Source organism: Typopeltis vanoorti, chromosome 6 (assembly GCF_054136105.1).
Source record: "Typopeltis vanoorti isolate ZY-2024b chromosome 6, IOZ_Tvanoo_1.0, whole genome shotgun sequence".
In the NCBI taxonomy this organism is placed as follows: Eukaryota; Metazoa; Arthropoda; class Arachnida; order Uropygi; family Thelyphonidae; genus Typopeltis; species Typopeltis vanoorti.
This window is the reverse complement of record NC_143554.1, coordinates 52,679,465-52,693,490: the sequence shown is the minus strand read 5'-3', so window position 1 is coordinate 52,693,490 and position 14,026 is coordinate 52,679,465. Positions and strand designations below refer to the sequence as shown.

The following is a 14,026-nucleotide window of genomic DNA, read 5'->3' as shown; positions in this document are numbered from 1 at the left end:
GGCCAACAATTGTTGTAGCGGTTGGTCAGTATCTTTAACAAACCAGTTTGATTGTAGTGTCGCTTGTTTTCTGTGTATAGTTGTATGCTCCAGAAGATGACCTTGACAAAAAGGTCGAAACGTCGAATGTAGATTTTAGTTATATTAAACTAAAGTTTTTATTCAAACACGGTAGTTGTCTCCATAATTTTCAAAAATGCATTCAGATCACCGTGCAAGCTTAAAAGAAAGAAAGAAAGGAAATAAAACTGATTGTGAGAATTACAGAGGTATTTCTCTACTGAGTGTTCCTGGTAAGATTTATGCCAGTATATTGAGAAACGGTTGAGAAGGATTGTGGAAGAGAAGCTTCGTGAGGAACAAGTTGGATTCAGGCCAAATAGAGGCTGTCAGGATCAGATATTCACTTTACGACAAATATTTGAAAAGTCATGGGAATATAACAAAGATCTGTATTTAAGTTTTGTAGATCTTGAAGAAGCATATGACAAGGTGCCAAGAAAGAAGCTATTCAAAACCAAAACGGTACAGTTGTATGGTGTCAGTGGATCATTATATCAAGCAATACTTAGTCTTTATTTGAGTTGTAAGTCAGCAGTTAGAATTGAAGGAAGCACAGGGTGATGGTTTAATGTTAAATCTGGTGTCAGACAAGGATGTACATTATCACCTCTATTATTCATTCTATATGGATTACATTATGAAGGAAAGTGGTGTTAAACCTGATATCAAAATTGGAGATGTTAATATCAGCTCCTTGCTTTATGTGGATGAGGTTATACTTCTAAATTATAAATCCGCTACAAGTCTGCAAGATTCCCTGACTAAATTGAATTACTGTTGTGATAGATATGGTATGAAGGTCAGCAATAACATGACAAAGAAAATGAAAATAGGCAGAAGCAATGAAGATATCAGATGCATTGTGAATGGAGAACCTATAGAAGAAGTAAAACATTTCAGCTACCTAGGCACGATTTTTAGTGAAGATGGTAAATTAAATATGGAAATAAGACAACAGAATCAACAAAGCTGGTATGGTAGTCAACTGAATAAATTTATATGGAATAAGAGAGAAATTAGTCAAAACACTAAATTAGCTGTATACAAGACAGTGTTCAAACCAATTTTAACTTATGGATCTGAGTCAGAATTATGAGAGTTGGGTCAGAAATAAAACATTTGATCAAAGGCTAGAGACCGCAGATATGAGAAAGATTAGGGGCATTTACAGATGGCATCAATGGCAATATCATATTAAAAGTTGTGGATATTAGGAAAGAACTTGACATTGTCAGCATCCAGGAATGCGTTAGCAGAGCTAATCTCAGGTGGTATGGTCGCTTAAATAGAATGGGCGAAGAAAGATTAGCCAAACAAGTGTTCTCTGCCAGGTTGGCAGGAAAAAGATCCAGAGGAAGACCAAGATATAGGTAGATCGATACAGTAAAAAGTGCCTTAGAAGGTAGATATATAAATATAAGATCTGACAGTGTTGTAGCTTTGACAGGTAACAGATTTATTTGGCAGAAAATTGTAAGTACGAAGTTAGTAACGATGTAAATTTTTCATGTAGTACTATCATATCCTGTACATCCTTTGAGGGTAAATGTCAGGAATTTGATGATGATGAACTGTAGCATTTTGAAGAACTTTGCTGTTCACACACCTTGTCATATGTCCTTTTCATATCTATGAAACTTAAATACAAATCTTCGTTATATTGCCAAGATTTCTCAACCATTTGTATTAAAGTGAAAATCTGATCTCAGTAATCTCTCTTTGGCCTGAATTCAGCTTGTTCTTCAGACAGCTTCCCTTTCATAATTGTTCTTAGCCATTTCTCAGGAATACTTGCATAAATCTTACCAGTAACTCTCAGCAGGGAAATACCTCTGTAATTCTCACATACAGTTTTATTTCTCTTTTTGTAAATGGATATTATGAGAGCTCTACTTCAATTATCTAGAATTCGATCCTCTTGCTATGCCTTATTTTCAAATTTTAAAATCCCAGCTTTTGAAATTTATTGGATTTGACATAATGGAACTAGTTAGTAGATTATTTTCATTTGATGTAGTACCATTACTATATTGAATAAAATCCAGAGAAGAAAAACTTTTTTTTTTTTTTTTGCTTTTTTATTTGAAACCCATCCACAGAAAAGGTTTTGAACTTCTTATATATTAGTACAATGAGTGACTATATGTGTTAGATGATCCAAAAAAGCCTGCTAGTAGACCAAAGATGGAACTTTCTTATATAGTGAAACCTGTGGAGTACCCATAACTATAGAATAACTTGTATGTCACAGTAAATAACATTTTTATTTTGTCTTATACATCATAAGAAATCATCAGTACAATTATCGAACAACAGTAGGAATGGAATTCCAAAAACAGTAGTGCACATGCTTAAATTGGAATCCCTCTATGTATACAGTTGCGTGTTCATGGATTAAACCTAATGGGCTGAAATTAAAACTAATTAAATTAAAATATAACAGATAAATTTATTTTATACAGTTTAGGATAACAATTTCCCAAATTTTTGGTATAGTGAGTCTTTCCAATTAAGATTAGGTCTATGAAGTAAGGCTTCAGCATTTTTTTGATATAAACATTCATGTTTATATATGAATCTATGTAGCAGCTTAGCATTTTGCCATTGGATCCTGTGGTTAGTGTTTTCAATTCCATGTGGTGCAAGGCCAGATTTGTGAGGTTTGATAAAACAGATGTGATCTCGATGTTCAGAGATACATTTATTTATAGATCTTCTTGTTTGTCCATACTAAGACAAGTTACACGAACACGGTACTTCGTATACTCCAGGTAGCATTATTGGTGAGAGTTTGTCTTTTGAGAAAGTGGGAAGTTTTGAATTTGGTTGATGGGTTTATAGGTAGCATTCAGTTGATATTTTTTCATAATTTTTGCTCCATATTCAGAGATGCCTTTAACATATGATATAGTAGTCCTGTGGGCTTCTTGTCTGGATTGATTGGCAGGAGAGTGGTTAATTATTTTTTGGGTTATTATTGGATTATATCCATTTAGTAAGGCTGTTTCTTTGACAATTTCCAATTCTTGCTTTAGAGATTCTTCAGAAGAATAAATCTTGTGTTCTTTGGATACTGAAGTTATGATGCCATATTTTTGAAATGGATGGTGAGCTGATGTATCGTGGATATAACAACCTGAAAAAGTTGGTTTTCAGTATACAGAAGTGGAAATGGATCCATCTTGCTTATACTGAATGTGTACATCAAGAAAGGAAATTAATACCTTTTGATGATTATTTTTCTAGTGTGAACAATACAAGGATGCAGGGTGTCAATTTTTTGTAGAAATGATTTTAATTTAGTTATTTTTAATTTCAGCCCATTAGGTTTAATTCATAAATATGTGATTGTATAAGTAGAGGGATTCCAATTTAAGCATGCTTGCTACTGTTTTTTTGAATTCGGTTCCTATTATTGTTCGATAATTGCACTGGTGATGTCTTGTGATTCATTAGATGAAATATTTACATAATATAAATGTTATTTATTGGGGACACGTGTTATTCTATAGTTAAAGATGGAACTTTTTCAATTTACTCTATGTCTCTAATAAGCAGGGTGGTGGTAGTCTCACAGTAGACAAGGAAATTAGCCATTCAACATGAGATAATATTTACCTGGTGATGAAATTCTTGACCCAAACTTTGGTATAATGACCATATATCACCACGTATTTTAAAGGAATGTTCCAGGGAGCTGATGGTACCCTTGGTATATGTTTAACTTGGATTTTGCAAGAGAAAGTCACAGATGATTGAAAACTGGATAAAATTGTTCTATTTTACAGAATGAGCGATAAGGCTGCAAATTATAGGATGATCTGTGTAGCTGTAGTTGTGATTAAGCTGTTGGAGAGATTGTGAGGACCAGGATTTAGAATTAGGTTGATAATATTCACCCAATTCTACAACAAGGTGATTTTCACTGGATAAGAGTGACACATATACAATGGTATATATAGGTTATTACAATGGTCTTTGCTGGATTGCCACATAACAAGCTGGTAACTAAATTGGAATGGATGGGATTGGATAATAGACTATTGAGTTGTATGGGTGATTGGCTGCCTGATAGGTATCAGTGTGTTATGTATGGGGAGTAGTATCACAAAAGGGAATGGTCACTAGTGGTGTGCCACAGAAGTCTGTTTGGGGACCACTATTGTTTTTATGTTACTGATATCGGGACAGGCATAACTGGAGATATGCAGCTGTTTGCAGATTATGCAAAGTTGGGAAGAACTCTAAAGAATTGGCAGATGTTGTGGCCTTACAAGAGGATCTGAATAAACTGTTGAGATAATGCCACGATGCAGGTATAGTATAGAAGTAAACACATTGAATTACAGATTAGTTTGCATTTCTGGAGTGGGGATTAAGGTTTGGAGTTTTAGAACTGCCATTATACTAACTAGACAGAAACATTTTATGAAGGTCAGCTTGGGTTTCTTATGATATATTTTAGTACTTGAGTTACATTTTATAATAGAGTAACAACAGAAATTTTTAAGGGATATAATGCATGTGTATGGATTTTTCATACATATGCATTATATCCTTATTTCATACATCAAATCTTTAGGTGGTGCCAGATGGTTTCTTGGACCATAAGTGATACCACGACCTGCTTACCATAAACCTAAAGTGACTTGAAAAATGTTGGCCTCTAAAATACCCCTTAGCCTATCAACAGTACTAAATGTAATACAGGATTTATATCACATTTGTATTACCATAAACTTAAAGTGACTTGAAAAGGTTGGCCTCTACAATAACCCTTAGCCTATCAACAGTACTAAATGTGATACAGGTCAGAAACCTTTCATGGAAATTCACAAACAAACAAACAAACAAAAAATAATAATAATAAATAAATAAAATAAATGTAGCCACACAGAACTGACATCCTCATTTATCTTTATTCCATGTTGCCAGTTCATTTGAATCCTCCTGAAAGACTATCATGAACTACATCTATGATAAATTTCTTTAGCTTGTATCAGGGGGGGGGGGGGGGTGTAGCTCAGTGGTAGAGCATTCGACTGGAAATCAAGAAGTCCTGGGTTCAATCCCGAGTGCTCCTTGATTTTCTTGTCAGCCTAGTTGGCAGAGTGGTTAACATATCCACTCTCCAGCCAAAAGGCTGCAGGTTCGAATCCCACCATGGGCATGGATGTTTGTAATTGTCTCTGAAAATACTAGTGGTGGTGGTTGGCAGTAGTTGGCATTGGTGTAGTTGTGGTTCATTGTAGTTGGTGGAGACAGAGCTGTAGAGTAGGAGTCCCTCCCTCGATGAGTCCTTGGACTTCCTGGAGGTGTCACGTAGTAATAATAATAATAAAGCCTTATTTTATAAACCATTCATACAATTTACCTAATTCATTTGACATTCTAATTACAGACATGGAAGCCTGTACAGGCTTCCATGTCTGTAATTAGGATTAATTCAAATGGCAGCCTGTTCATTAGAGAGGTGAAATTCTGTTCATTAGCCAACCAAGGTGGTGATGGAAGGTGCTTTGGAATTCAGGGATGGAAGGCTGTCATAAGAAGTAGAGGAAGCATGGAATCCTGGCATGATAGTGTTTGTGACATTAAAATTCATGGGATGCATTACAAAAGTGATGCATTTGTTTAGACTTCACTGGGCTGTTGTGCTTCGATGTGCTTGCCTACTTCTGTGGGAATAGGAAATTCCTAGAAGGGCTAATGACAATAATTTTAAGACTATAGAATAATGTAGATTATGAGGATAAACTGAGGGATCTAAATTGCAGAGTCTAATAAATAGAACATGTAAATGGTTATCTTATATGTTATTGATAGGAGCTTATTACAGAAATATTAGTGGGATTTTTTCATTGAGTGGAAGGAGTAAGAATGAGATTCCATTCCTGAAAACTATAAAGGTATGGTAAGTAGGAATGTGAAGAGTAGATTTTTTGCATGGAGCATATTGTGATTGGAATACATTATCATAGACTGTCATGAATGTAAGAACTGTAAATTAATTTAAGGTGTGACATCACAGGCATTATGACATTTGGGATGAATCTTCCATATTGAGAGTTTTGATGACATAGAGATGAAGTTGGATGGTACTGTAATAATACTAATAAACTATTATTGTTTTTCAGGAACCATATTATGTGCGTTGTATTAAACCCAACGATCACAAATCTCCTGTGACGTTTGATACAGAAAGAATTCAACATCAAGTCTGCTATCTTGGATTACTGGAAAATGTAAGAGTAAGAAGAGCTGGATTTGCCTTCCGACAGACATATACACGGTTTTTGAGGAGGTATGCCAGAAAAAAAAAATAATAATAATTAATAAATAAATAAAATAATATTTGTTGTGGATACTATAAGAAATAAGCATCCTACAAAAAAAGCATAAATACAAAACAGACATTCTATGATATGGGTTTCAGTGTTTTGCTTTCCTTCCTTTTTTAGTGTGGTATATACTGCTTGATAAATGTGGTATTTCTGAGGAAAATTACTAAAAATGGAAGTTGCTTTTATTGATGGATGTTATTTTGTGTAATAACAGTGCAGTTGTTATGTAAATATTCATATCGGATTACTTTCTGATCACTTTCTACCACTACAAAAACGTATTGAAAGAAGTGGAAGACTGCTTTAAAGAAGTCTTCCACTTCTTTAAAGTTGATCTCTGTATACAAGGAGTGTGTGCTCTCTCTCTCTCTCTCTCTCTCTCTCTCGGAGAATCATGAAGATGGTAAAAGTTTTTTGCTCACAGTGTCATAATCAATTAATAAGTTAAAATATTACTGAAAGAATTAATGGTGAAACTGAGATTCAAATACTAGGATCACTGATTGTCAAGTATAGTGTGAGGATACATTTTTTTTTAACAGAATATCTTAAATATCTATTACTAAAATAAAGAGCCAAAAGGCTTCAGTTTGACCATACAAAATTATTTAAGCAAATTGGATATTAGATCCAGCATTATTTCAAAGCTGAATGTAGAAACCATGAAAGTTTCATAAGGTAAGTTGACCAGAGAGCCAATACACTCCCCAGCATTCATAAGTTGCCTTAGTGTGGACTACTTAGAAGACATAGGCACTGCCTAAGCGTCTATATATTCGCCTTTTATTAGTCCATTTTGATAAGGTTTCACTGACCTGACAGCTTTTTCGAACTGGTTGGTTCTCTTCAGAGATCAGGTAGAAACCTTAAGAGAGAAAAGCTCTCGTTCAGTACTAAGGAACTTGAAATGTCAGAAAAATATATTACATGTATACGTGAATGTATCATTGTTTCTACATTCGACTTTGAAATAATGCTGGATCTAATATCCACTTTGCATATATAATAGATATAAGCAAAGTAATATCTGTATATGTATACATTTCTTTGACATTTCAGATCTAGAGATCTAGCTCTGCCTTGGATATTTCACAGTGGATGCATTGCAAAAATTGCTATTTGTATGCATTGAAAAATGTAAAAGATTTGTGAACTGTTTGGGTAAATGAGAAGGAAGAAAAGCATTAATGTACGTGAAAGATGTCTTGATAGAAATGGGAGTAAATGTCGAGACCATAGTAGAAGAGCTTAAACAAGAGTTAGTGAAAATGAAAAGAAAATGAAACATCTGAAAGAGGATTATTAAACATCTAAAGAAGAGATTGGCTGATGAGAAGGGGGGGGGGAGTAAGTATTATGAAGAAAAGGTCAAAGGATAGTCATATATCATTGTATGGGGACTCCATCATTAGAGCTGTGATGACTAATAAAGTGCACATAACATGGTTTCCTGGTGGAATAATGAAGCAAATAACTGAAAAGGAAAGACCAGGTGTCAAAAGTAGTGGTGGTCGTGGGCACAAATGACTTAGTTGGGGGGGGGATGTTGATAGAGACCTGAGGAAGTTGTTGCAGCAAGTAAAGAAGAAGTGTTGTTGGAAAAGTCGAGGTGTGTTACCTAGATATGACTGCAGCAAATTGAGTTGGAGAGCAGACATAATGAATAGTAATATGGCTCAGTTGTGTGAGGCAAAAGGGTACAATTTGTAAACCTGTGGAATGAATTTGAAGGGAAGTTGGAATGGTTTAAAGCTGATGGATTCTATTTGAATGGGTTTGGTGTTGGGTATTTAAAAAGGCTATTGTTTTCTGAGAAGGCACAGAGTCAAGAAGGTAATGTAGTAAATGATCAGAGTGGAGTTGTAAAGCAGGATAGGACAACTACACAGATTGTACAGCAGGAGGAAGACGGATATGAAATTGAATATGTGGTTGCAGCAGCTGAAGGTGATGGAATGCATAAAGGTGAGTATGACACATGTAAGAATGGAAATCAGAGTCAGGATCAGGAAAATGGGAGTCATCAGACCGAAGAAAGAGGTGTGGTGTAGCATATAGATTAGAGAATGTTGGTGCTGGTAGAATGGTCTCAAAACACAGGTATTGTTATGTTTGTACACAAATGTAAGGAGTATTTGAAACATGACAGGTGAGTTTGTTGCATTGATTGAGTCATTATGCCCAAAGATAATTGAAATAAGTAAAACTTGGTTGTCTGAGGAGGATGTGATGTCGGGACTAGAAATGGAAGGATGTATAATTTTCCCGAAGGAGAGAAGTGTGAACGGAGGAGGGGAGAATGCTATTAATGATTGCAGAAGAATTATGTCTACAAAGTTGATAGTGCATGCACAGATTTTGAATCTGTGTGGTGTGAAGTTGAAATAAATAGGCTAGTATATCTGATAGGATGCTGTTATAGGCCAGGGAATGTAGAGAATACCAATTGTGAAATATTTAGGCAGATTAGTTGAGCATGTAAAAAGAAGGCTAATAGGAGACTTTAATTACAGGAATATAGAATGAAAGGAGTATTTAAAAAGGAGTGAGGAGATAGTATGGGAACAAGGAGAGTGAGTTGGTTAAATTTCTGAGAGATAAATATCTTAAGCAGTGTGTGACTGAAGTAACTAGAGGCTTTATTCTTTTGGATTTGGTGATAACTTCACAAGATGTAGTTGTTAATGAGGTGTTGATACTGCTGCCGATCGATGAGAGTGAACATGAAATACTTGTTTGGGAAGTGATGAAACAAGAAAAGGTTACTGCCAAAAATGGATACACGAGGAAGTATAAAGCAGGTGATTATGGGGAAGCTCTGTAATGAGTTAGCTTCAATACATTGGATAGATAAGCTGAGCATGAAAGATGTTGATGGAAACTCACATGGCAGTATCTGACAAAAGCAGTGTATAGTTGCATAGCAAAGGTTAAGCTAGTAAATAACGTAGGTGTGAAATGGATGAACAGCGAAATCAAGCAAGCTGTCCTGGAAAAGAAAATGCTGTGGAGGAGGTACAGTTTGTGGTGATCAGATCCATGAAGAGTATAAAGTCCAGCCTAGAAAGGTGACAAACATGGTAAAGAAAGAAAAAGTGTGCAGTATGAGAGGAGATTGGCAAGTTAGGCTAAGGTTAACTCAAGGGAATTTTTCCACTGTATGGCAAGAGAAAGAATAACTATGGCAGGTTGACACTGGTGGATAGTCATGGCAGCAGAATAACAGTTGTAAAGGATATAGTGGAATTATTGAACAAGCACTTTATCAGCGTATATCATACTGGTGTAAACAGTGTGGTGCAATATATAGAAGGGAGGCAAGTATTAGGAGAATTGAAAGAATCAGAGTTGTATCAGATGTTGGTTGGGTTAGATGTAAATAAGACTGTGGGAATGATGACATATCACCACATGTTCTTAAGTTTATTCTCATAAACTTTATGCATGTAACAAAAATTACCTAGAATTTTATTCATAAACTCCAGTATATTTCTCCTGACATTACTCAGACATCATCAGGGAACCAGATCGTTAACTACATTTAATTATTGTGATTCACGTGGTTAAAGATCTGTCTCCCTGACAGTGTCCACCTAATGTTGGATGAAATATATTGCAGTTTTCGAATTAAATTCTACATAATTTTTATTACATATGTAAGCCATGAAAGTTAGTTAAATATGTTTAGTACACATGTTCCATTAAAACTATTTAAAAATAATAGTAGTAATAAATAATATATCAGACACTTTTTTCCCCCCTACTCTGGCAGGAGTAGTCTCAACTTAAAGTTCATGCAACTACATATAAGCTGTGTGGGCTAATCATCTAAATTAATGTGGGCTAAAAATAATATTTGTGTTATTGAATGCATATATTGAAACAGAATATAAATTTTAGCATTGAATGGTATATGCATTGAAGAAAACAGTGAGTTTGAAAAAATGATCCAAACTTTGGAGAATCAGTGGCAGACTGAAGAAAACATCAATTGATTTTTCAAGAGAGGCATTGTGAAGTTGTCAGGAATGATAGAAAATCATAACTCAGTGGTAGACTCGGTAAGTTAAAGAGAAGACATAGAAAAGAAGAAAGCATACAGAAAATTCCTAGTGAGTCAGCTTATACTCTGAGAGAATACAAAGAAAAATGAAACAAAGTGAACAGCTAAGCAAATGCCACAGAAAGACTAGTAGAAATGTAAAAAATTAATATCAGGAAGTGAGGTGGCAAAATATTTTGGAGACTGTTGAAGAAGCATAGGAATGGAACAAAGCATACCATTAAAGAAATTAGGATAATAAAGATATGGAAATTGAAGATGCCCTAGATGTCTGTAGTAAGTGTTTTGAAAGATTGCTGAATGAGGCAAGAAGTGACAGAACAGTAGTGAGAGGAGGATCTGGAAAGCTCTCATAAACACCTAGACAAAAATGATATTAAAGCAACTGATATAACCACAAGAAAGAACATACTAGTAGCAGGATATAAGAACATACGAGGATATAAGTTACCTTCATACTAGTATGAAGGTAACCTATGTTCTTATATTCTTATATCCTCATATGTTCTTTCTTGTGGTTTTATCAGTTGCTTTAATATCATTTTTGTCTAGGTGTTTATCAGAACTTTCCAGACCCCCCCGCCTCACATAAAATATCCGGGAGGAATGTAATCAGGAGTAAATATCAACACTCGAGGTTGTAAAAATCTCAGAAGCAACCTGAAATGTGAAAAAGCACCTGGAGTAAATAGATGATATTCGATCAAATATGGAGGTATAAAAGCTTTTAGTGTGACTGCACATTGGATAATTCTAAAGCCTGATCAGAGGTTAAATTCAAGTTGATTGGAGTATATCTTTCACAATACCCATTGATTAAAAAGAGAAATAAAACAGAATGCAAGAATTACAGAGCAATTTCTCTGCTTAGGGTGCAGGTAAGATTCATGCACTGTACTTGAAAAGAGACTAAGAAGAATTGTTGAAGGGAAATTCGGAGAAGAGCAAGCTGAGTTCATACCAAATAGAAGTATTATGATGAGATTTTTAATTTAGGAAAATTAGTTGAGGAATCATGGGACTATATCAAAGAGCTGTTTTTAGGATTTAGAAGATATAGAAGATATAGCATAGGTTAACGCAGAGGCGTAGCTAGGGAGGGGCAGAGAGGGGGGGCAGCACTTTTGAACCTTTTTGACTTTTGCAGTTAATTGTAAAATACAGTCTCGAGAATTCATTTCCAATTATTATAATACTACGGAATTTTCCTCACAATTGCTGTACATGTTGCTAGTTATGAGAGGATTTCTAAATAAAATAGATTAAGAATTACCTACATTATTATGAAATAGATTTTGCCAATGTCATCGATGATTTTGCCAACAGAAAAGTAAGAAAAATAACATTTTAGAATGTTGAAATTAAAGTTTTACTTCAAAAATAAACATAGTGTTTTAATTTATTTCCCTATATGTCGTTTTGATTTTTTGTAGTATTTTTGGTGTGTATTGAGAGGGGCAGCAAAAGCTACACCACTGGGTTAAGGTATGGAAAGTTGTTCAGTGTGAGAGACTGTATATGGTGTAAATGGGACATTATATTGAGTAATACTTAGTATATTTGTTAATAGATAGGGGGATGGTAAATCTCTTTATGTTTTTATAGCCGGGTACGAAACTCGGATCGAACTCCATCGAAATCCATAGAGTTTCATGCCGAAAAAACTATCAGCTAGCCCAAGTGTAAATGATCACTTGGGTAGTACAACACCAGGGCAACTCCATGCAACTCCTCCACTCGATAGTAGAGGTATGTAAGTTCAGTTCGTGTTCACTTAAAACCTTGATATTCCAGGTCTACCTACTCACTGATGAGACCTCAAAAAAGGTTGAAACCGGTCTGGGTAGTGACCTCTTCTCATAATGTAAAACAATATATATATACATCTCTTAGGAGCTGGGTTTTACATTATGAGAGAATATTAACGTTAGTGGCGGAGCTTGCTCCACCTTTGCATGGAGTTGCCCTGGTATTGTACTACCCAAGTGATCATTTACACTTGGGCTCGCCGATAGTTTTTTCGGCATGAAACTCTATGGATTTCGATGGATTTTGATCCGAGTTTCGTACCCGGCTATAAAATCATAAAGGGATTTACCCTCCCCCTATCTATATACAATTTTGGTGGTAAAATAGCCTTTCGGCTTATTAAATTAGTAATTAGTGCACAGTATCTCCACTGTTGTTCATCAACTGTATGAAGATAAGGCATTAGCTCTGATATCGGAATTGGAGATGTTAATCTAAGCTGTTATATTATACAGATGATGCTATCCTTAAATAAAACCAGTACATGTTTGCAGGTATGGTATGTATTTAGCATGTGTGTAGTACAGTATTTAACTATCTTAGAAAAATTTGTGATTTTTATCTCTATTATTATGTTTTTTACTTAGAAAATTAGTGCTTTATAATATATTAGAGTAAATGTTTGTGTTTTAAGAGTATTTAGTGTTTTTTTTATAACATTTTTATTGGAATATTGCAATATTAAATACCATTCAAAATACTGCCAAAAATACACAAGAAACGGAATAATAACAAAAACAGTGAAACCAACAAGAAGACTTACTCCACTAAGGAAGATACTGAAGATATTGAGGAGGATATTGAAATTGATTTAACCTCCAAAACTGCAAAGTTAAAGCTGAATACAGTGGACAACAAAATTATACAAGCGTCATCCCCCCCCCCCAGATTAATTTAGTAATTTCTTATAGATTTCGAGGTTCTGAACATAAATATGAAAATGCAAAATTGGCTACAGGTTGTGAGAGATCCACAATAGTTTCTTATATAATAGAGTAATACATACTTATCACATATACCGGTAAATGTCCGCTTCTACATCCAGCGTCGCTTTGCCTGTTGAAGAAATAATAATTCCATTTATAAATTTTACTTTCAATCCAATAATTATCACTGAATACTATATATCACCTATTTATATATACAGAAATATCCTAACAAATTTCATAAATCTAACATTGTGTAGCTGCTCAGGATAATCTCACCAAGTGTCCAACAGTAGTCAGCCACTATAGAAGTTGACCACTTTCTGGTATCATTTGTCCATATTGCAATTTCCTGATGAAAATTATGGCAAGCCTGGTTCACTATCTTTTTCTATTTATAGAAACACATGCCAGAAGATATCCACAAACAATCACATCATCATCTACCCAACAGTATGGTATTCTAAGAGCACTTATGCAGCTAAATGAAACCACGCTCATTACTAACCATGCCATGGTTGTCAGGGAAGAAATCCAAATGTGAATGGAGCAAGTGTATTTTTAAGAACATAATACAACCAAGTTGGTGATACAGAGACAACCAGTTCCTTGTAGTTTCTACCGAGGCATTTCCTGATGCTTTGCTGAGTCAAGGGAATTTGTCAGCCAAGTACTTGAAAGCTGATCAAGTCTGGTCCGTGGCTTTTTTGAAGTTTTTTACCAGACTGAGTTTGATGTGCAGGAGTGATAGCAGAATTTTGTGCATTTCTGCCAGTGCTGGGTATTGCACATTCTTCTCTCTGACCTTCAGAGATTTCCTT

The 14,026-nt window shown here is 34.9% G+C and overlaps 1 protein-coding gene across 2 annotated transcripts in view; it reads left to right on the top strand.

Annotated features, from left to right (window-relative positions):
- LOC150105454 (unconventional myosin-Id-like) overlaps positions 1 to 14,026 on the top strand; it is a 435,962-nt gene that overhangs the window by 289,171 nt on the left and 132,765 nt on the right. For both annotated transcript variants that reach the window (XM_090394828.1, XM_090394829.1), the window contains one exon: positions 6,201 to 6,367. In XM_090394828.1, the coding sequence (XP_090250954.1) occupies positions 6,201 to 6,367 (167 nt within the window). The remainder of the gene's footprint in view (positions 1 to 6,200; positions 6,368 to 14,026) is intronic.